This window comes from Chanodichthys erythropterus, chromosome 17 (assembly GCF_024489055.1).
Source record: "Chanodichthys erythropterus isolate Z2021 chromosome 17, ASM2448905v1, whole genome shotgun sequence".
Classification (NCBI taxonomy): Eukaryota; Metazoa; Chordata; class Actinopteri; order Cypriniformes; family Xenocyprididae; genus Chanodichthys; species Chanodichthys erythropterus.
The window spans coordinates 30,295,094-30,320,531 of record NC_090237.1 but is presented as its reverse complement, the minus strand read 5'-3'; the positions used below and the strand labels follow the sequence as shown (position 1 = coordinate 30,320,531).

Here is a 25,438-nt window from a genome sequence, read left to right as displayed (position 1 = left end):
CATTCTCTCATGATGGAGAAATTGAAACACTCAAACTTGCTTGTTAACATTTTCCTGGCATGATTCAGATATTTTGTGATATTTTTAAAGACTTTTTATGGTTTTGAATGTCAGATATCAGAATTGGCACGTACCAAACACAGTGACCTGGGCTGTCTCACTGTCTCTCTCGCCGACCATGTTGGTACCCACACAGATGTACATGCCAGCGTCGCTCTTCCTCGTGTTCGAGATCATCAGCTTCCCTCCACGGATCTGAAAGAGAACACTGGAATGTTACAGTCTCTGCAACACCTCATGAGATAAGTTACTACGAAACTCTCTCTTTAGTGTCTTGCTCAAGGGCAAAATAGATGTGGTTTATGATTCAACTTTTGCTGGTTTTGAAGCTATAATTGTCAGATCATTATAAGGCCAGATCATTAACCAATATTCCACACCTCAAATAAGGCTTTGTTTGTTGCAAAAAATGGTAACACTTTACAATAAGGTTTGTTAACTTAAATAAACAAGCAATATATTTTTACAGCATGCGTTAAACTTTGCTTATGTTAGTTAATTAATTAATAATCATATAATATACTTATATATATCTAATATATATATATATTTTTTAATTTTTATTTTTTTTTATTTTAATATTGTTTTAGGCAATGTTGAGATTAACATTAACTAAGATTAATAAATGCTGTAAAAGTATTGTTCATTGTTAGTTTATGCTTACTAATTCAGTTAACTATGGCAATTTTGACTTTTTCTCACAGTTGCGAGTTTATTTCTCGCAATTCTGACTTTTTCTCACAGTTGCTAGTTTATTTCTCGCAATTTTGACTTTTTTTTCACAATTGCGAGTTTATTTCTCGCAATTTTGACTTTTTTCCCACAATTGCGAGTTTATTTCTCGCAATTCTGACTTTTTCTCACAGTTGCTAGTTTATTTCTCGCAATTGACTTTTTTTCCCACAATTCTGATTTTTTTTCCCGCTATTGCGAGGTTATTTCTCGCAATTCTGACTTATTCTCACAGTTGCTAGTTTATTTCTCGCAATTGACTTTTTTTCCCGCAATTGCGAGTTTATTTCTCGCAATTCTAAATTTTTCTCACAGTTGCTAGTTTATTTCTTGCAATTTTGACTTTTTCTCACAGTTGCTAGTTTATTTCTTGCAATTTTGACTTTTTTCCCACAATTGCGAGTTTATTTCTCACAATTCAGATTATTTTTCTCACAGCTGCTAGTTTATTTCTTGCAATTCTGATTTTTTTCTCACAGCTGCTAGTTTATTTCTCGCAATTTAGACTTTTTTCCCACAATTGCGAGTTTATTTCTCACAATTCAGATTTTTTTTCTCACAGCTGTTAGTTTATTTCTTGCAATTGACTTTTTTTCCCACAATTGCGAGTTTATTTCCCACAATTCAGATTATTTTCTCACAGTTGCTAGTTTATTTCTCACATTTCTGATTTTTTTCTCACAGTTGCTAGTTTATTTCTCGCAATTTTGACTTTTTTCCCACAATTGCGAGTTCATTTCTCGCAATTCTGACTTTTTCTCACAGTTGCTAGTTTATTTCTCGCAATTGACTTTTTTCCCACAATTCTGATTTTTTTCCCGCTATTGCGAGGTTATTTCTCTCAAAAAATGGTAACACTTTACAATAAGGTTTGTTAACTTAAATAAACAAGCAATATATTTTTACAGCATGCGTTAAACTTTGCTTATGTTAGTTAATTAATTAATAATCATATAATATACTTATATATATCTAATATATATATATATTTTTTTTTTATTTTTATTTTTTTTTATTTAATAATGTTTTAGGCAATGTTGAGATTAACATTAACTAAGATTAATAAATGCTGTAAAAGTATTGTTCATTGTTAGTTTATGCTTACTAATTCAGTTAACTATGGCAATTTTGACTTTTTCTCACAGTTGCGAGTTTATTTCTCGCGATTCTGACTTTTTCTCACAGTTGCTAGTTTATTTCTCGCAATTTTGACTTTTTTTTCACAGTTGCAAGTTTATTTCTCGCAATTTTGACTTTTTTTTCACAGCTGCTAGTTTATTTCTCGCAATTTTGACTTTTTTCCCACAATTGCGAGTTTATTTCTCGCAATTCTGACTTTTTCTCACAGTTGCTAGTTCATTTCTCGCAATTGACTTTTTTCCCACAATTCTGATTCCCGCTATTGTGAGGTTATTTCTCGCAATTCTGACTTATTCTCACAGTTGCTAGTTTATTTCTCGCAATTGACTTTTTTTCCCGCGATTGCGAGTTTATTTCTCGCAATTCTAAATTTTTCTCACAGTTGCTAGTTTATTTCTCGCAATTGACTTTTTTTCCCGCAATTGCGAGTTTATTTCTCGCAATTCTAAATTTTTCTCACAGTTGCTAGTTTATTTCTTGCAATTTTGACTTTTTTCCCACAATTGCGAGTTTATTTCTCACAATTCAGATTTTTTTTTTCTCACAGCTGCTAGTTTTTTTCTTGCAGTTGACTTTTTTCCCACAATTGCGAGTTTATTTCTCGCAATTTTGACTTTTTTCCAACAATTGCGAGTTTATTTCTCGCAATTCTGACTTTTTCTCACAGTTGCTAGTTTATTTCTCGCAATTGACTTTTTTCCCACAATTCTGATTTTTTTCCCGCTATTGCGAGGTTATTTCTCGCAATTCTGACTTTTTCTCACAATTGCGAGGTTATTTCTCGCAATTCTGACTTTTTCTCACAATTGCGAGGTTATTTCTCGCAATTCTGACTTTTTCTCACAGTTGCTAGTTCATTTCTCGCAATTGACTTTTTTCCCACAATTCTGATTCCCGCTATTGTGAGGTTATTTCTCGCAATTCTGACTTATTCTCACAGTTGCTAGTTTATTTCTCGCAATTGACTTTTTTTCCCGCGATTGCGAGTTTATTTCTCGCAATTCTAAATTTTTCTCACAGTTGCTAGTTTATTTCTCGCAATTGACTTTTTTTCCCGCAATTGCGAGTTTATTTCTCGCAATTCTAAATTTTTCTCACAGTTGCTAGTTTATTTCTTGCAATTTTGACTTTTTTCCCACAATTGCGAGTTTATTTCTCACAATTCAGATTTTTTTTTTCTCACAGCTGCTAGTTTTTTTCTTGCAGTTGACTTTTTTCCCACAATTGCGAGTTTATTTCTCGCAATTTTGACTTTTTTCCCACAATTGCGAGTTTATTTCTCGCAATTCTGACTTTTTCTCACAGTTGCTAGTTTATTTCTCGCAATTGACTTTTTTCCCACAATTCTGATTTTTTCCCGCTATTGCGAGGTTATTTCTCGCAATTCTGACTTTTTCTCACAATTGCGAGGTTATTTCTCGCAATTCTGACTTTTTCTCACAATTGCGAGGTTATTTCTCGCAATTCTGACTTTTTCTCACAATTGCGAGTTTATTTCTTGCAATTCTGACTTTTTCTCACAGTTGCTAGTTTATTTCTCGCAATTGACTTTTTTCCCACAATTCTGATTTTTTTTCCCGCTATTGCGAGGTTATTTCTCGCAATTCTGACTTATTCTCACAGTTGCTAGTTTATTTCTTGCAATTGACTTTTTTTCCCGCAATTGCGAGTTTATTTCTCGCAATTCTAAATTTTTCTCACAGTTGCTAGTTTATTTCCCACAATTTTGACTTTTTTCTCACAGTTGCTAGTTTATTTCTCACAATTCTGATTTTTTCCCCACTATTGCGAGGTTATTTGTCACAATTCTGACGTCTTTTCTTTAGAATTGTGAGATATAAACTTGTAATTGTCAGTTATAAAGTCCAATTCTGAGGGGGGGGGGGGGGGGTATACTTTTTTTTTCTCAGAATTGCAAATTTATATACTTCCTTCTTTCATCAGTATTTACATATGATTAGTCTCCAGTTCTCACCTTGATCCTGTCATCCTTCTCGTCAATTCTGACTTTGTCTTTCTTCCAGTAGATGGTGGGTTCCGGGTGGCCACGAGGGGGAACGCACTCCAAGATGGCCGGCTCTCCAGCAGCCACCACCACATCCGTAGGGTTCTGTCTGAAATCATCACGTAACACTGAAAGAGTGAGAGAGAGGGAGAAAGATGAGCTCATTCTTTAACCATTTGCAAATTTAGTCATGCTTACATTCCCTGAGGCACAAATAAATGTACTTTTGTTGCTGAAACAGATGCCATTTCATTAAGTCCTTTAAAATGCTAACGCTCTCCAGCAGTGTTCAACTGTTAGCTCACGTTCAACAGGAATGCAGAGAAACACCTGTTTGAAAAAGGCCTATTTTAAGGTCAGATGAACGGCAGTAAATCACGCTGTGTGTGAAGGCATCTGTCTGCAGGAGGGTGTGTGCGAGTTTTATTTGATGGGGTGACTACAAAAAAAAACTTAATTGGACTTAATGGGGTTCCCTATCGAGACAGGAGAACAAACAGAGAGAGGGAAGAGATATTGTGCCCTCCAGCTCTATGTCACCCATATGCAGGAGCAGAAGAACGAACGCACATACAGAGGCGGCGGGTGGGCGGGTAAATCTCTGCCAACTAATCACCCATGCTCACCCTTTCATCACACCAACTATGCCTCTGGCCATGACTAATGCAGCAGTAAACTAAACAGCAAAAACATACACGAGGTCACATGATTATCAACAAAGAATAAATGCAATGAATTAATAAACACACCTGTATGCATCTTCATATTCATCAACATTGCTTTATTAATAAATAAAGCGGGTAATTATACTCTAGCACTGACCTGTGAGGAACAAACGGACAGATTTGTCTTGCTGATCATGTGTTAATAGAGAAAAAAAGAAAAAGCTCTTGTCTTAGTTAAGATTTATGTATCAGATAATGACTTTAAAGTGATTTAATTATAATAATGAAAAAGAGCACCCTGACTTGGAAATCTGATTGGATAAACAGCGTTTAAAGCCGTTCAAACTCTAGCTCTGACCACACATCAGTTAGTATGAATGTGCCTAATTTATTATTATTATTATTATGATTATTATGATTATTATTATTATCATCATTATTATTATCATCATTATATGTACATACATATGATAAGAAATATAAATATAAATGTATTATTATTATTATTATTATCATTAGTAGTAGTACTATTAAACCCTAGAGTTATAGTAAAATATTATTAATAAAAAAATAATAATAATTATTATTATTATTATTATTATTATTGATATAATCATATTATTATTATTATTAAACATTAGTTATTTTATTTTAAAACAATTATACTGTGAATAATAATAATAATAATAATAATAATAATAATAATAATAATAATTTTTATTAGTAGTATTAAACCCTAGTTTCATGGTAAAGCAGTGAGAATAAAAATATGATAATTTTATTTCTTGAAAAATACTCTTATCACAATAAGTCATTTTATAAAAACATTTTCAAACTGTTAGAACAGATAATAATAATAATAATAATAATAATAATAATAATAATAATAATAATTATTATTATTATAATCATATTATTATTATTATTAGTATTATTAAACCCTAGAGTTATAGTAAAATAGTGGTGGTAGTATTAATACTACTACTACTACTACTACTACAATAATAATAATAATAATAATAATAATAATAATAATATTCAGTTGATTTTTACATTTTCAGATGACAATGTCAGCAGTATTTCTTCATGTAGAACATGGGACAAGAATACCAAATTTAAATATTTAAGGTGTTTTGAGTGGTTGCTAATGTGCTGTAATTCAGTTGCTAGGGTGTTGCTGGATGGATATATTTCAGATATAGCTAGATATAATCCCTCCTTCAATGCAAGACTGTGGCTTTGTTTTTTACCCGTTTACCCGTAAATCTGAAGTTCAGCATCGTACTATTTCATAATACCTCTCTACGAGAAACTGCATGATTTACTGTAATATATCATTCAGTTGGTGCAGGGCAAGTTACATGTTAAAGTTTTATACTTAGAGTTAGTGGTTTGTTCAAATATGAATAATGCTGTAAAATAAGACAAAGCGCTGTGTATGTGTGTGTAGTTTTACATTTCTTAACTTCACGACTTTCTCTGGCCTTAGGGCGTATACAGACATTCAATACGCATAATTACATTTTCATCCCTCCAAAAGCCTTGACTTTCAGCTTTCTTACATGTCTCTTTCTCTCTGTCTCTCTCTCTGGGTGCGATGAGCCTCTCAATCTTCCATCTGATTAATATTTATGTATTGTTGGTCTCCCTCCCCCGCATGCTAGCGAGAGCAGCATCTGTCTGTCAGGCTGGAGGCTAAAGGAGAGGCTTATCTGCCGAATATTCCTCTGCCACCCTCCTTCTCTTCCTCCAGGAGGACGGCTGGTAGAGGCAGAGGGGGTGTTTTTGGGCTGCATTGGCAACTTTGCAGTATTTTGGCGAGGTTTCAAAACTTTCAGAGCCGAAGTTAAGGGTTCTGTGGTGGAAAAGTGTAACAGGAGATGATGCAATGGATGGAAGCCAAGAGGATCATTAAAAAAGGACAGATGCTACTTTGTACTTAAGTGTGTTTGGAGTTGTCAGATATAGTCAATGCCAAAGGCAATTAAAGGGCTCGATATCAGAGTTCTTTTTTTTTATTTATTATTATTTTTTGGCTACATGTTTGGCACCTTAGGAAAAAAAAAAAAAAAAAATCTAATCAAATCTTTGTTACAAGTCTATAAATGTGATCTCAGATTCTACTATAGCCCAAAAACTTCTCACATTTTTTACAGTGAACGAAACCCTCAAGTCATTCTACACCCATAAGACCTTAGTTCATCTTCGAAACACAAATTAAGATATTTTTGATAAAATCCGATGGCTCATTGAGGCCTCTATTGAAAACAAGACAATTAACACTTTCAGATGCACATAAATGTACTAAAGACATATTTTAAAAAAGTACAGTGGTTTATTAATGTTACGAAGCGACGAGAATACTTTTTGTGCGTCAAAAAAACAAAACAAAACAAAAAAAACAAAAATCAAAATAACGAATTTATTCAACAATATCTAGTGATTGGCGATTTCAAAACACTGCTTCATGAAGCATCAAAGATTTACGAATCTTTTGTTTCGAATCAGTGGTTCGGAGTCCCAAAATCACGTGATTTCAGTAAACAAGGCTTCATCTTTCATAAGTGTTTTAAAACGTTTTAAAATTTCAATGGTTCATGTGATTTTGGCTAATTCGAAACAAAACATTCTTAAAATGGGTTATTGTAGAAAGACATGAGGGTGAGTAATTTACTAAGGGTTAGTTCATTTTTGGGTGAACTAACCCTTTAAAATAATTTTAATAGTTGGGTTCTTGAATTGATTTATGCCATGAAATGTAGTTTTTAGTTGAGTATGTAGTTATTTAGACCTCAAATATGTGACTCATATATATATATATATATATATATATATATATATATATATATATATAGCGCCTATTTTACAATTTGTTTAAACACTTTTGGAGATTTTGAGATTTGAATCCATGGCAGAAGGAAGTAGTTCTGCACAAAAGAGGGTTTTAAAGACACTCCATTGTTGTTCTTATTTATTTACACACTTATGCAGTCGAACTGTTGTATAAATGCAATATCACACTTGTAGCCGTGCGATATGGCTGTATATCAGCACACTGTGATTACCTACACACACAAATTATTATGAATTATTTTAAGATAAATTGACAAGCCCATACACACAGACCTGTGGAATGGATAAGGTGGTAATTTCTGCACAAGAATCTGTTTGTTTTTACCCATCATGCACTAGTGTTGGCACAGTAGCTTGCATCAGCACGAGCAAAGGTCAAAACACAGTGGGATTACAGAACTGGTCTAGAGCAATATCACACTTCTACTGCACTTTATAACAACAACATACTGATCGAGAAAGAGAGAGAGTGAAAAAGAGAACGGTTGCGGATAGATGGGTGTTTTCCCAGCATGCTATAAGCAGTGATAGCATTTCATTTGAGTGCCTCTCAAAAGTATTCACTACAGTTGATGCTGTTTCGATGTGGCTCTCGCATGAAAGAGTGTAAATATGTCACTTTGAGAGAAATAGCACTTTTTTTTCTTCTGCGCTGCCCCTGGCTCTGTGTGTATACGTGCCTATGTGTGTATGTGTGAGAGAGTTACAGGCAAGAGTAATGTGAAAATGTGCCCCAGTCCGTAGTGGGTAAGAAAGCTGTTCCATTTGTTTGCAGGGTATATCAGTTCTGTTATGAGCTAGAGCCCCAGTGACCCCTGTAAACCCCATCTACTCAACCTCACACTGCAAATAAAGCCTTCCACACACACACACACACACACACACACACACACACACACACACACACACACACACACACACACACACACACACACACACACACACACACACACACACACACACACACACACACACTTCTTGCCTTCATCATCATCATCATCATCATTACCCTACGGACTAAATGCAGCATTAACAGCTGCAAAAACATTGCTGCCTCTATCTCACATCCACACACACATTATTCTATCTAGAACAACAACCACGGAGGATCTCCGTCGCAGCACTTCTGACTGTCCATTCATGTATGAACCCGTTTCAAATGTGAGCAAAGACAAAGACTGTCTCTTTTTCTATCTTTTTCTCTCTTTTTCTTTTTCTTGCTATCTTAAAGTGATTGCACACCTACATGACCATTGAGCCATTGTTTACACTGCGAAACATATTTTTGTCTTGTTTTTGTTCACACACAATGCCTCTGCACTTACTCCTGATTTCTCTCAACATAGGGACAGGAGAGCTGTCAACCAATGCATGTGAAAGCAAAGCAACTTGCCTTACTTATATATATATATATATATATATATATATAAAAAAAAAAAGAACTCAGATATTTTGTTGTAAATTTAAACAAATTACGTAATGCATTACTTTACTCGTTACTTGAAAAAAGTAATCTGATTACGTAACTCGTCTTACTTGTAATGCGTTACCCTCAACACTGGTGGTGACTATAAGAAAAAAAAAAAAAAAACAGTTTGAAAAGGGAATAATTAAAGTTTCGCTACACATGTAAAAATGGCAAAAGTTTAAGGATACGATGTAGCAATTGTAATTAGCTTAATTTTACAACAAAAGAAGGTCAAATGGAGGTGTATGTACTGGCAACCAAACACCTCTCACCTTCAAAAGCTGCACCTCCAAAGTTAGGCTAACAAGATAGCCGCAAGCCAACCCGCTAATGACTTCCGCCCCATGCTAACGCCTCCGACTGGACCCTTGGCTCCGGAACACAAGCTCATCACAAACAATATAATTAACTCTTAATGAACCTCCCTGCTCGTTCCTCTGTCCTCTACGTGCACTTCCCAAATTCAATTTGGCTTAATCCTGGGCTTTATGGTAATGTATAGCTCATTAAAATGTTAGCTAAAAACTCATTAAAATTCACTCAAAGTAATAGCTTCATTACTGTGATATTGCTGAAAAGCAAAGACAAAATGAGGAAGATGGGGAGAAGGAGAGAGGGATGAGGAAAGAATGGTATAAAAAAAAAAAAAAAACAGAACGACAACTTTCTAATCACTTAATTGTGAATGAAAACAGCATTCATTTGCATAATGCACACAGACGCTAGGTGGCTAATTTTCACTGTGACTTGGTAATTAAACACCCTTCACAACTATAGACACATTTCCTTCCAAAAAATCATTTAAGGAGGCACTTCTGGGTCTGTAAGAGATGCCAAATGTCTCCATCTTCCTGTGAAAAAATGATACTCCGACCAGCTGCAGAGTGTGGAGCCCTGGTGAGTGCAGATATCGTGGTATTATCATGTCAAAGCAGAATTACTGTTAAGTATTACAATTCAGTCAATGATAATCCAAAGAATGAAGCAGAGTGAAGAAACAACCTACACAAAATTACCATCTTTAATTATTGCTGTATGAGTTTTAAAATGCATTAAACATTCGGTTTTCAAATTTTCCAGCTCTGGGGAAGCTGGTCCTCAACATGCTGATGGTAAAATAAAATAAAATAAAATAAAATAAAAGAAAAGAAAAGAAAAGAAAAGAAAAGAAAAGAAAAGAAAAGAAAAAAGAAAATAAAATAAAATAAAATAAAATAAAATAAAATAAAATAAAATAAAATAAAATAAAATAAAATAAAATAAAAGAAAATAATGGAGTACCACAAGGCTCAGTACTAGGACTGTTGCTTTTCACCCTGTACATGCTCTAAAAATGTGCTATATAGCACTAAAAGTGTTTTTTGGCTCATAATCATAGGGGAACCACTTTTGGTGCTATGTAGCACCATATCTTTAAAGGTGCTCTACCTTTGTCAAATTATGCTATGTAGAACCCATAAGAGGTGCCATATCGCATTTTATTTCTTCAACAGATATGGTGCTAAACAGTGGTTCTTTGGCTTGTAACCCTTTAAAGGGGCTTAACAGGTTCTTTGTATGGTAGTGTTGCAATATAGCACCTCAGTCATCCCAAAGAAACACTGAAGAACCGCTGAAGCACCAAGATTTGGTGCTATACAGCACAGTTAAAATAATAATTTCTGATGCCATATAACTTTGTGTTTCGCTGAAAATCATAAAAACACTTTTTTTATGCTAAAGTTTTCTTTGTGTTTTATGGAGGAAAAAAATCATACAGTTTCGTAAAATAAAAATAAATAAATAACAGGGCCTAAAGTAAATAATCTCAGAAAATGACATGCTTCACTGGTGAGTAACGCAAGCTAGACCAGCACAAATCAGCATAAAGCAGCTTGGACCAACATGGAAACTCATACTAGTCTAAGCTGGTTTTCCAGCATGATCCACACACACTGCAGATCGTCAGCCACTTCAAAAGCAACCCACATGTTCCAAAGAAAGTTCCAGCAGCCGTACGGTGTGCCTGATCCACCGTAATGAACAACTGCTGAGTTTTGAAGCCTCAGCGGCGTGGTGAGAAACCTGCTAGAGCGAACGCCTGATCAAAAGCCAAAACCTCTCTCTCCTCCGAAGCTCATCTACTATTTCTACACGCCTCAGATTCACACAGACTTCCAAAGGAGAGAGTGAGCGGGAAAGAGAGAAAGATTAATAAAATGAAGGCTGCTCCTAATTCCACAGATATCAAAGATCTCCATCGCTTGATGAAGGTGGTGAACTTTCCGTTTGGTCTATTTTTAAGCAGATGAGAAGATGGCTTTCTGGAAATCTCCCTCTGCTCTATCCTTTCTCCTGCTCTTTAATTAGTTTGTCAAGATGTGAAAACGTCACGAGTTCCCTTGGGGAACTCTTTCGTAGAATCAGCTGTGGTCAAATTATACTCATATTTATATATTTCTTTGAGGGTCAGAGGTAATTTTAGCATGGCTGCCTTTTGGATTTTCCCTTTGCCTGCGTGGTCTTAGCAGAGACATGTCACTTCAGATGAGTGGGGTTTAGACTGGAAATGGGCTGAAATCAATCTCTCTCCCTTTCAAAGCTTAATCCTAAAGGAAGAATGTTACAGACAGACGAATAATAGAATAAGATAAAAATATGGCCTATTAGCTATGAGTTTAATATCTATGTTTAAATCACGTTTGGATTGTTTTCATCCAATGTGTTAAGGTGGGATTCATTGATGTGGAAGTGATGCATTGTGACGCAAGCTCTGCTGGGTATGACAGAAGCCAGCTGCACCGTGAAAACACGTCCACACACACAAAAACAACATTTCAATACAGTAACAGCAGGTGAGCTCTACATAGTCATTTTAGTTTCTTATGCATGCTTCAGTTTCCTGAACTTGACATTGCAGGCTGACCTTAGAATGATAACTTGAGCCCCACGGCGGAGCTCTGCGAGGAGGCCTAATGCTGGCGTTCAATAGAGCATCACTCAGACTAACAGTTATACTTATGTGCAACACGCACGTCCACAGTGCGACTGAAAAAGAATCTGTGTCGTTTGCGCTGATTGCAGTCTTCTACATTAATGCTTTGCTGCAGTTAATTGAACTGGATGGTGGTTTATGAAAAGGTGTCTGATATCAACTGTGTCCCTTGTTTAATTAAGCTCTCTGCTGGAGACGCCGCATTAATGTACCAGTGCTGAGCCTCTGAGTGAGTGTAGATGTGTGTGTGAGAGAGTTTGTGCTTCTGACAATAGACAATGACGTTACATCAGATTTGTGTTTGTGTAGGTTATTTACAGAAGCGGATTAGGGCCAAGCGATAATAAAAAAATAAAACCATCTCGAGATTAAAGTTGTTAAATTTCGAGAAAAAACTTGTTAAATTTCGAGAAAAAGGTCGAGATAAAATGTTGAGAATAAAGTCATTAAATTATGAGAAAAAAGTTGTTAAATTATGAGAACAAATTCGTAATTTGTTCTCATAATTTAACGACTTTTTCATTCTCATAATTCAACGACTTTTTTCTCGTAATTTAATGAATTTGTTCGCATAATCGTTTGTATGAGAAAAAAAGTTGTTAAATTACGAGAACAAAATACAAATTTGTTCTCATAATTTAACAACTTTTTTCTCGTAATTTAATGACTTTATTCTCAACATTTTATCTCAACTTTTTTTCTTGAGATTATCGACTTTTTTTCTCATAATTTAATGAATTTGTTCTCATAATTTAACCACTTTTTTCTCACAATCTAACAACTTTTTTCTCAAAATTTAATGACTTTATTCTCAACATTTTATATTGACTTTTTCTTGAAATTGATCGAGTTTTTTCTCGTAATTTAATGAGTTTATTCTCAACAATTTATTTCGACTTTCGAAATTTAACAACTTTAATCTCGAGATGTTTTTTTTTTTTTATGTTTTATTATTGCTTGGCCCTAATCCTCTTCTGTAGTTATTCGCTATCTATCTATCTGTCTATCAATCTATCTATCTATCTATCTATCTATCTATCTATCTATCTATCTATCTATCTATCTATCTATCTATCTATCTATCTATCTATCTATCTATCTATCTATCTATCTGTCTGTCTGTCTGTCTGTCTGTCTGTCTGTCTGTCTATCTATCTATCTATCTATCTATCTATCTATCTATCTATCTATCTATCTATCTATCTATCTATCTTAATTTATCCATGACTCTTTATTTTCTTCATTTTTCAAGACTACCACATCCATATTCATATTAAGAAAATAACCTTTGCATTGGCTCTCTCTCTCTCTCTCATTCTTTCTCTCTCTGTGTCTGTGTGTGAGTAACCGAGAGAGAGAGAGAGAGAGAGAGAGAGAGAGAGCTAACAGGGGTCTGGTGTTAAATCTAAGTCAGCTCTCAGCTCTCACACTGACGTTAAAAATGATTTATTGATGGTTTTATGGATCTTAACAGGAGAGGAAGAGTGAAAATTACACTGGATATGCTGATGACCTTTACAGCAGTCTGTGCCATGAATGGATGGAAAAAACTGGTGTGTGTGTGCCTGAAAAAAGTCAGTTCGATGGAGAAATGCGATATGTGAACATTCTGAGCATCTTTCTGCAGTCGCTTGTGGTTGAGTTGCATGTGTGCGTTGCATCAGAGGACGAGATTAATGGACCTTCAGCTTAAATGAACCGAACTAAAAGAGAGAAAGAAAACAGACAGTGCGCTGCTAACCCTTTACAGCTAAACACTTGAAATAAATGCATTGGTTCGTTTGCAAACTCAGCATCTTTTCAACATTAGCCACAGCTCATCAAACACACATGCACACGCACGCACAGATAAAATGGAAAACAGAAGAACATTATTCCAGGACCAGTGATAGTTGCATCTCTTGTTTTGTATCACATCCAACAAAAAAAACTGAAGTCTTACTGTCAGAACAGTTTATATAAACCTGCACAAGCCTGTGCATCACACACCTGCACATCAAAACACACCTGGTGCCTCCTTAACAGATGTTTACGTGTTCACAATCCTTAAAGAGATTTGGCCTGCTTTCTGTACGGTTAGCTTTTGCCCGAACTGTTCAACAATACACAGATAAACATGCATGATGACACAAAGACACGTACGACCCTTTCCACGACACACTGAGTCGTTTGTATGATGCTCTTGCTGTTAATTGCATCACAGGCTGCGGGAGGTAATTGTGTTTGTCTGGGCTGTAATTGGCTGGCTGCCGCAATGCAGTGGGAACGGATCTTCTGATGCTTTCAGTGCGACGCTGCCCTTTGTATGTAGCAGTGCATCTTGTTCCAAAACATGTTTTAGGGAGAACCATCAGTCAGATCTCACAGAACGGTTTGATTCAAAGTTTAGCTGTGAAACGGCCCCCCTACGGTGCCGAAATGTGTGTGCCTGGCGGTACGACCGCTTATATTGTCATGCAAATGCAGCAGGCTACTCTACACAAACTCTGTTACACAGCAGACATTTGTACCTGATGGATCTTTGAAAAACTGACACTATTCTTAATGCACATTCCTGGTAATATTGTGAACAATTCATCAGTGCTCATAATTTGAAAGAACTTGTTCAACCAGTTGACTCCATTCTGGTATAGAACACCCACTTTTAAACACTTGCTCCAATCAACTACAACTATTTTCCCATGAGCATTAAGCCACAACTATTTTTACACAGCTATTTTTTTCCCCTTAAAATTGTTTCAAACACACAAGCACCATCATACTTTACTTAACATAAACAAACTGTATTTCACTAACACTGATCAATAAACAGTATTATAAGGTAAGGCTATTAAATAGCACTTCCAACTAGTTTTGTAAATACAATAAAGTTAGTAAGTTGGTAGGAGTCACCACAGTCATCAGAAAGATAGAACTGGTGGCATTTTGGGTTAAGGTTACAGAAAACTAGAGTTACCATAGTAAATACACAATACTAATATGATCTGTTAATAAAACATATGGACACTGATCCTGATGAACAGAATGAATTGGTAATTTTAGTAATTGACAATGTACTACGATGTTGCATGCTAGTAATTTTAACTGCGAAAACACATTTTTGTGAACCGATCCTAATAAAGTACGAAAATCATGTTAGAATAATGACACTGACATACAGCCTTACAACATCTCATCTGACAGCAGATACTGAAAGGTCTGAAAAATAACTTTAGTGAACGTCACGGCCAAACATGTCTGGAAACATCAGAAAGAAAGAAGAAGAAAAAGAAAAAAACATAACGTAATTTAATAATTTTTGTTGTTTCTTAAACTACACACTCAGTGACCCACTCAAAATGTTCTTGTGATCTACCAGTTAAAGAACACTGGTCTATACGAATATTCATCTATTTAGTTTTCTGTACAATCCAATACAGATAAGGCTGAATGAATGAATGAATGAATGAATGAATGAATGAATGAATCCATCCATCCATCCATCCATCCATCCATCCATCCATCCATCCATCCATCCATCCATCCATCCATCCATCCATCCATCCATCATCCATCCATCCGTTTGTCCGTTTGTTTGTTTGTTTGTTTGTTTGTTTGTTTGTTTTATTTAACAAAATGTAAAACATAATACAAAAAAGTCCAAAAATTCATACATTTCAAAATTGATGAGGTCAAAATACACAAAAAAGCCTTAGGCTTATTTACATTATCCATCCATCCATCCATCCATCCATCCATCCATCCATCCATCCATCCATCCATCCATCCATCCATCCATCCATCCATCCATCCGTTTGTTTGTTTGTTTGTTTGTTTGTTTTATTTAACAAAATTTAAAACATAATACAAAAAAGTCCAAAAATTCATACACATTTCAAAATTGATGAAGATTAAATACACAAAAAAGGCTTAGGCTTATTTACATTATCCATCCATCCATCCATCCATCCATCCATCCATCCATCCATCCATCCATCCATCCATCCATCCATCCATCCAATGGCACACAATAGACAGTGGTTGGTCACTTTAAATGTCAGTCAGACTGTCTAATTGAGGGATTCTTGACCAGAAAAAGCTGAACTGTTAACCAGACGTGAGACGTTTTCTATGCCATTTTTCCCCCCATCTTATTTGTGTAGCTGGAGATGGAAAACTATCAGAGCAATTCTACCAATGAGACGGATCAGGATATTTTCAGCAACCATCCACGGAGAACCTCCTGCTGAGTCAAGTTCCAGAGCTCTTCTGAATCCACACGACTTTTCCCCATTTTCCACATTCTAATTAAATGGCAGAGCAAGTTCAGTTAGTGACCTAATATAGAACGCCATTAACAGCCACTAAAAAAAAAAAAAAAAGGAAAAAAAAGCCCACCACATCAATACTAATCTACCCACTGTTAGCGACCATTCAATAAAGCCAGACTACCGCTCAAGTCTGAAAACTGATGATGTTTCCTGCTTTGGATGGTAAATATTTCAGAATCTGCGAAGAGAGGAAAGTAAACGACAAAACTTAGAGGTTACCACAGCCACAGCCGAGACTGATAGACCCATCTCTCGTTATCTGCTGACGAGGGTCTGTTATTTAGCATCATTACTTTTCATCATCGTCTCATTCTCTTCCAGCACTAATGACCTCCATGACTGCGGCTGACAGATTGAGCATCCACTGATAAGAAGGGGAGATGGGGTGAGAAAAATCGAAGAGCCTTTCAGTGGTTCATGTGAAAAGCTGAAAATGTTGCCAACTTTATAAAATATAATTTGTATTACAAGTTAGTTTGTAGAATGTTTTATAAATTAGTAAAATAAAACTAATAAAATAAATGACTAAATATTAAAAACAAATAAAAAATTATTATAATAAATTATTAATATTATAAATGATCGTAATTGATATTGTAGTTATAATATCTAAATAAATTATTTATAAAAAAATATATTTAAAAATCACAATAATAACTATCTCTCTCTCTCTCTCTCTCTCTCTCTCTCTATATATATATATATATATATATATATATATATAATGAAAAATTACATGATTTAAAACTGCAGACAGTTTATTTTCTCAAAAAATGGAGACTATACTGATGAAGATATGAGATTTTGAATATGAAGGTCAAAGGTCAGAGTGTGACCCATGTTGTCTGATTGCTTCCAGGTCATTGAAAGGCCAACCTGATGTAATGACATTTTAAATTGTCCATTTCAACATCAGAAAGGAGGCCATCAGGGTGATGTTTGGTGGGGTGATGTTAGAATAAGGCAATTTCAAGAGAACACAGAGAAACAATCACATGATTGTTCTGGCTGGCCTCCTCAGAACTTTTTGAAGGTTTGAGCAGCGCAGTGGGAAAGATAAGTACTAGACAAGAGACACAATCGCACATTAACAGTAGAAAAGAGGAGGAATTGTGCGTGAGCCATGGGCAACCGGGCCTCTGGCTCCCCAGGGTAATGAATCTCCATCGCTGGACTGCAGGCCGCTGTAAAACCCAATTAGTGTCAGTGTGTTATCTGCTACTCGCAGATATCCAGATAACCCTCAACACGGGGCACCAGAGCGAGAACTGAGCGTTTCTGCAGACAGAGCGACACAGATAAAAACAGCCACCGTTCCACCTCTGACTTCTCATTTCTGAGCGTGTCCTTTCTACAGTTAAGTGGACCTCTCACCACAGCAAATTCATCGGTCAGAGCTGAAATCTCAGAAAATGTCGGAAGAGAAACTCTAAAGCGCTTAATCATATTGAGAAAATGGTTTGGTCAAAGTCAGCAGAATTTCCAATGCTTTAATCAGATGTATCCCGGGACTGTCGGAAAACCGGCTCGCATTGCTTCCGCTTCAAATGCCTCGGTTCTTGACGGAAACATGAAAGAGCACCGGGTGGAAGAATGGCAACCGCTCTCCCTCTCCATCTATCTCTTCATCTCTCAGCAGAAGAGAGCATAGCTTCGTCAGAAAAATAGAAGGAGCGAAAGATTTGAAAGAAGAAGGTGCAGCTATTTTTCACATAGCTGTCGTTTGAAATCAGGTATCAGTCTCAGGATGAGACCTGGAGAATCAAAACAAACCAACACCTCTACAAAAAGACCGTAACCTTCATCGCCAGGATCATAAGAGACTACCTATTAAACTACTACTTAATGCAGTATTGTTTTTATGATACAGAAGCAATATATATATATATATATATATATATATATATATATATATATATATATATATATATATATATATATACACACACATATCTTATGCTCATAAAGCCTACATTTATTTAATTAAAATACAGAAAAAACAGCAATTTTGCAAAATATTATTACAATTTAAAATAATGGATTTCTATTTCAATATGCTTTCAAATATAATTTATTTCTGTGATGCAATGCTAAATTTTCAGCATCATTACTCCAGTCTTCAGTGTCACATGATCCTTCAGAAATCAGTCTAAAGGCAGGAACGAACTAGTGGCGACGAAAGCAGACTGCGGGGTTGGCTCACGTCGGCAGCGTCTGGGTCCAAAGTTGATCTGACACACCAAACCGACGCTCGACAGTCGACGGCCAAGTAGCACGTCCGTTCTGCGCCTGCCTAAGATGAAATGCCTTTCCGAACCAGCAGGTGGCAGTAGCTGAACAGCCAATCAGAATTATCAGATCTCCTGACGGACCGACAAGCTCCGACACTGATTCGACATGTCGAATTGGCCGAAAAAAGCCGACAGAACACAATGAGAAAACTTACGTCGGCCGACGAACAAAAACTGCCCGACGGCCGACTGTCGGCTTCGTGTGTTCCTGCCTTAATATGCTGATGAAGTCTTTACTATCACTTTTTATCAATTTAAGACATCCTTGCTAAAAAATATTAATTTCTTTCAAAAAAAAAAAATACTGACCCCAAACTTTTGAATGGTAGTGTACAAATGTTACAAAAGATTTCCATTTTAAACAAATGTGGTTCTTTTTTAATTGGTTTATTTATTTATACACACATGACTTCAAACTCTTTGTTCCCTGAGGGGGGAATTGAATGCTGAGTTTCAGTGAAGGGTGGAAGTTGAGATCTATTGTGTTGGCGGAAAAGTCATTTTTCCTGCAATGCCATTTCCCAAAACCATTTTCTTGCATTTGCAAGCCTGTCTAATGTCTTGAATGACTGCACTCAGAGAAAAAGGGGGATATGAAGTTTGATTTTTCATAACAACCATTTGACTGCAGTAGAAGCGGAACCAACAGCAAAAAATCCATCTTGGAAAACTGAAGGGTGAAGGAAGGGGGCTTTCGTTAAATTTGGAGATTGCCTCAACCCACCCGTGACTCTTTTACATGGCCCTGCCTCCGTCACAGCGTGGGCTCCCTGCTCGGGAAAAAAACATTTAACACGACTTTAAAAAAAAGTCGACTGCTCCGCGGCGTCAATGAAGCGATGAACCAAGTTTAATCAATCTTCAAAGATGGCTATTATTATTCAGGCTCGATTTAGACCGAACAGAGGCAAAACAGAACCTTACGGTTTTTAGAGTCGGGGCTCTTTTGATAGCCGCTGACCCGAACAAGGCCCCGGTTCTTCCGCTGAATAATTCATAGGGAAAAAAACGGGTCCAGTCTTGGAAAGGACGGCGGTGACATTTTCGAGCTGGTGGGGGGAGTGAGTGAAGGAGATGAAAAGGAGTCCCAGAAACCTGTGACCCTGTTGTGATGGCTTCCTGACAGCATCCCTGTTAGTATTCTCGGCAGGGGCGGCCAAGGAGGCAGGTAATTGTGACATGTTTTACATCAATACGGTCCCAGAAGAGGCTCCGCCATTCGCCTGGGATGTTCTGTTTTAGCCCACCCCGCTAAACAACAAACCATTACACCAGCTAATTCTGGCTTTGAATTCCAATTCCGATTGAAGTTGCTCAAGTCGTCCGAGAGAACTCGTGGTTGAAGGCAGATTTGGGGGGTTTCAAACGCACAGAGATTACCATAATCAGTTCATGGCTGAGGACGTTTTGTAAACGCGGATGTGATTAATGCCGGCAATTACCTCGGATAAATGCAAATAGGCTGCCTCGCTGCGGTTCCGGACACGAGAGAGAGACAGACATCGATCCGGATTACAGAGCGGGAGTTTTTCAGCCAGATTCCACAGCTTCTGTAATAGAATATATCCGCATTCATTCACAATCCTGGCTTCCGTCTCATTTATATGGACACCTCTCCATCAATCTCATTTCTGGGATTACAGGAGCAGAAAGACTATTTCAGAAATTTCTATCCCTGCTGAAATAAACTATTCCAGACACACACACACGCGCAAGCTCACCCTCTCCGTCAATGCCACGGCCTCTTCTGCCCGATCACTCCGCAGCAGGTCTGCAATTTATTGTCAGGCCAACACGATTCACCCTCCATTAACAGAATCCACTCAGGCCTGCCTTCAATTAACATGAGGCAATCAATTAGCAGGGGAGCCACAGGAGATGAGCGTGTGTGTGTTTGGAAAGAAAAGGCTCACGTCTAGGCGGTAAAGTGGTCTTAACAGATCATAACTCTCGTCTAGTACCTCCTACACACTCTTTTGTGCTTCTGAAGTGTGCCGTCCCTGCCTATAAAGCCAATCAATTGAGGAACATTCATAGATGAGCATACGGTCAGCCAAACTTCCTGTTGAACTGCACTCTTTATGTATTAGCTCTCTCCTCCTGTCTCTATTCGTCTCTTTCTCACTTCCTGTTAAGCGTGAGTAATAGTCCTAATGCTCTCCGAGACCGATTCAATCAGGATGGTGATTGTTCTCTGGATCATCATTTATATGTGATTGATTAACAACACATTCTTTTCCAACAGTCGTCATGCCTACAACAAGTACCTGAATTTTTTATTCTCTACTTTTCTATTCTTACATTCCTTACAAAAACATAATGTAATTTAAAGGGTTAGTTCACCCAAAAATGAAAATTCTGTCATTAATTACTCACCCTCACGTCGTTCCACACCTGTAAGATCATCTTCAGAACACAAATTAAGATATTTTTGATAAAATTCGATGGCTCAGTGAGGCCTCTATTGACGGCAAGATAATTAACAATTTCAATGCCCAGAAAGCTACTAAAGACGTATTTAAAACAGTTCATGTGACTACAGTGGTTCAACCTTAATGTTATCAAGTGATGAGAATACTTTTTGAGCACCAAAAAAACAAACAAAATAACGACTTTATTCAACAATATCTATGGGCGATTTCAAAACACTGCTTCATGAACCTTTGAAGCTTTATGAATCTTTTGTTTCGAATCAGTGGTTTGGAGCGTGTATCAAACTGCCAAAGTCACGCCCCCCAGTGGTGAACCATTGAAATTTTTAAATACTTATGATATAACGAAGCCTTTTTTACTGAAATCACGTGACTTTGGCAGTTTGATACACGCTCCGAACCACTGATTCAAAACAAAATATTCATAAAGACATTTTCTGACATTTTTCTTTAAAAATGATCATTTTAGACTTCTAATTTGTGACTGGTGTTTTGTTTTGCTCTATCCTCTGCGCTACCACGTCCGTCATTGCATCATGCTCGGGTCAGGGGTTACTCTTCCGCCATTAATCGATGCGTACCGCCGTCTGCCGGAAGCTAGTTATTATAGTTTAAAAAGTTTCAATAGGATATATTTCGTACAAAAACCCATCGCCGGCCTTTATTAACCCTCCTGGAGCTGTATGGATTACTTTTATGATGGATGGATGCACTTTTTTGGCCTTCAACCCCCCCCCCCCCCCCCCCCCTTTCATTATAAAGCTGGGAAGAATGAGAATATTATTTAATATAACTCCGACTGTGTTCATTTGAAAGAAGATAGTCATATACACCACTTGAGGGTGAGTAAATCACGCGGTACTTTTTGGGTGAACCATCCCTAGGAAGCTTTTAAACACTATTAAAAGTTCACATGCATGCTGGACACTTGCTGGCTGCTTTTCCTTCACTATATGCTCAATCCATTTCTAACTAAAGTAGAAATGCATAAGAAAACGTTTCTACAAAAAAAAAATTCAAGCATGTAAGAATAATCCTTCAGATTCAAATATTTTTACAAACACAGTCCAGGTAGTTTATGTCTAAAAAAAAAATCGAAAGAAAAAAAAAACCTCATTATCATACCTGTCCTAGAGACCCTTGCGACCTGAAACATTCTCCGTCACACACGCGCGCACATGCAAACGGTCGATGCGTCCTGCGCCAGCCTGTCAGACGCGATCAATACATCATTCCTCCTGTAACGAGCCTGCGCCTCTCTACCTCTTCCTCTCCTTTTCCATCTCATGATTATTCCTCCTCTCTTACTTCTCCTTCCCGATCGATTCCTCGTTCCATCCCAGGCCGGGTGTAAGGCACACCGCAATTAGAGCGCCTTCTAATCTTCCTCGCTGTCTGTCTCTCATTCGCTGCCTTCCATTATGTATGATATAAAACCCTCCTCAGCAACGCTAATGAAATCAAACAGGATTCAGAGGTATTAAGTCACTTAAACACTCGACAGCGGGGCTGAGAGCAGATCCTCCTGATGGATCTCGATGGAATCCAGATATCCGTCAGCGGCCCACATGTGGTAAACTTATGACTCAAATATATGGATGTTCTGACTGTGCAAATGCTCAGCTGTGGCCTGTCACAATATTTATTTATTTATTTGCTGAATATATTGTACATTGATGAGGAGGGGGGGTAAAATGTTCAGGAAATGATGCACACCAGACACAAACTGGCTTTCCAGTAAAAATCTGTAAACATTACTTAATTTAATTGTTTTCATAAAACAAATCTTGATGTAATTATGCTTACCCTAAATTTGTGTCAAATTTACTGATAAAAGGTCATATTATCTTTGACAATTTCGCTTCTTAATTAAATATGTTTCTCAATTAAGGATGTTTACACATTTTTAGTGAAAAACTAGACAAAAATGATTAAGAAAATGTATTTGGCAGTGTATATTTGCTCTGAAATAATGGCAAGTCTCATCTAAATAAATACTGTAGTATATACTAGAGAAGGGATTTTGTGCTTTGAATGATGCATTAACGTAATGAATATTAATCCACAAATAACAAGCGCCTTTTGTCTGTAGATGTTTCCCGCTACAAATGCTTACAATTCCCAGATGCCTTCAACATCTGCTTCACCGTTCAGAGGGAAAACATGACAGCGTACTAAATAAAGTTACATTCTTTAATTAAATCTTAATCATAAGAACAACTAATTTGTCCAAGGAGAGATCCATTTTTTATATTACATAAAATAACTGCAACAGACAATGAAAAGCTAACTTGGTGATGAGCTTGTTGTAACTGGATCATATTGACTTCCAACATTGGACCTGTCAACTATTTTCAACACCAATTTGATGAAATCATATTTTGTCAAATAATCCATTCCAATAATCAAAGCAGATGTTATGAAAGCCCAAAATAGAGTAATTTAGCTCTGTAGACTTGTTTCAAACAAAGGAATCCTTATTTCCAAGATCTACATTTAAACCAACACCATGTGTTTCTAATTCCTATGACAAATATGCTCTTGAAAGACTGCGTCACTGGATCGAATCAAAGTTTTCGCATGCTTGGATGGATTCTCTACACTCTTTTGATTTGTGAACCTTACTGAGGTACAGTCCATGCTAATGAGACACTCCTCTGACTATCCCTATGGATCATACAGCTGCCAACATCTGGCAATGCAACCTGCAACAGCACACATGTAACATGGAGTCATCAAAAGTACTACCAGCAAACCAGGAGAGATAAACTAAAGAAGAGTGGAACAGTATTTAGAATAGTACACTAAAATGAGATGAAGGCTGCATCTGAAATCGCATACTTCCCTACTATATAGTAGGTGAAAACAGTATGTGACAAAAGAAGTACTATGTCCGAACTCTTAAAACAGTAGGCGGATGACCTTCTACTTCTGGCAAGATTCTGAAGTGTGCACATGAATGATTTGATGGGATGCTTTTCTTTCCCATGAGGCCATGGGAGAGGATTTATGTCATATGATAATGACAAACATGACAAATGTAGTACGCCTGGATCACTTTCATACTATATAGAACATACTTGTTAGCAGCCACAAAGTAATTACTTATACAAAATAAGTACCTGCTCAGGAGAGTATATGATTTTGGATGCAGGTGAAGACTTAATATTAGTGACCTGGAAAAGGGTATTTTGATCCACTTACAGAAGGTCGCCCCCTGTTGGTTGAGCCATGTTGAGATCACAACCAGTGCCGTGTTGTGCAAATGTATTAAACTTAAAACATCAAAAGACACCCAATACACTTAAATGACGCATAAATGAAACTCAAAACACAAGAAGTGAGTTTTGTTTGGCTCATTTAGCATCTACAGCTTCCTTGCTCTAAGTGATTACAGAGAGGCAGAGTGGCTATTTTATTGAGCAATAATCATTTCAATGTGTTTTTCAGAGCTAAAGATTGATGCCATTGAATGAATAGTATCTGTGACTCGCCTGAGTCCCTGTGTGATGCTGCTCTCTGCTGAGACACTGAAAATCAAGGTCGCCAGTAAAATAAAAATATATAAACAAACAGACAGTAAAAGTGGGGGGAAGCTTTTAAATGTTTAAGCATGATGGCAAGGGAGCTGTAGATGCTATCCTCTAATGTCTGAGAGGGAGAGAAACCAATATACACAGCTCTCTCTCTCTCTCTCTCTCTTGCTTCTGAGTGGGATTCAAAGTCGTTTTATGGTTCATATGAAAAAGCTGGCAGTTAAAAACATGCATGTGATCCAACAATAAAACAGGCTTATATAGTAAAACATTAATTAAATTCCAATAATTTATGCCCAAACTAGAGTCTATAGTGAGATTTAAAGTTAATATTCACTATAACTACATATTTTATTGAGGCACCAAACAGCACTGTATTTGAACATGGTTGGTAACACTTAATGACTAAATGTCATTGCATTAGAGATATTGTTAGATTTTAAAGTCACCATGAAATCAAAATTCTTGCTTTTTTATGGAATAATTAAGTATTTATAATCAATGATTTATCTGTGCACATATCATTATTTGTGCCTTCATAATATTTAATCAAAATAACTTCCCCTCCCTTCTGCAGCGACATCTCTTCTCTAATGACGTGTTGAATGGCGCGAGGGCGGGACAACCTGTCACTCACATGAGATCGACCAATAGCAAACCACAACAATCCAATCAATTCCCAACGGACAAAATCAAGTCCGGCTCTACACTAGGATATACATCACAATAGGGTAGAAGCGCTTGTTGCAACATCCGTTTCATGCCAACTTTAAATGGTGAAACGATAATTTACTGTTCTAAAAGTTTTGATATTCATCATAAGTGTAGAAGAAGTGTCCAAACGCTTTTTCGGGGCCACTGCAGTTCTTCATGCAAAGCTGCCTCTATTTGCATGATTCTCATTTCATGGTACAGCTACCAAAACAATAAAAGACATGGCAAGATGAATACGTTTGACCAGTGGAGGGCTAT

General features: G+C 36.7%; 1 protein-coding gene across 6 annotated transcripts in view; it reads right to left on the bottom strand.

The window, feature by feature from the left end:
* The window catches only part of robo2 (roundabout, axon guidance receptor, homolog 2 (Drosophila)), a 218,848-nt gene that overhangs the window by 75,430 nt on the left and 117,980 nt on the right, over positions 1-25,438 (bottom strand). For 5 of the 6 annotated variants that reach the window (XM_067364676.1, XM_067364680.1, XM_067364678.1 and 2 more), the window contains exons 3-4: positions 3,908-4,065; positions 135-255 (exon numbers count right to left, since the gene is read on the bottom strand). In XM_067364676.1, the coding sequence (XP_067220777.1) occupies positions 135-255; positions 3,908-4,065 (279 nt within the window). Of the gene's footprint in view, positions 1-134; positions 256-3,907; positions 4,066-8,991; positions 9,024-25,438 lie in introns of all 6 variants that reach the window. The other variant, XM_067364681.1, reaches the window with a different exon arrangement.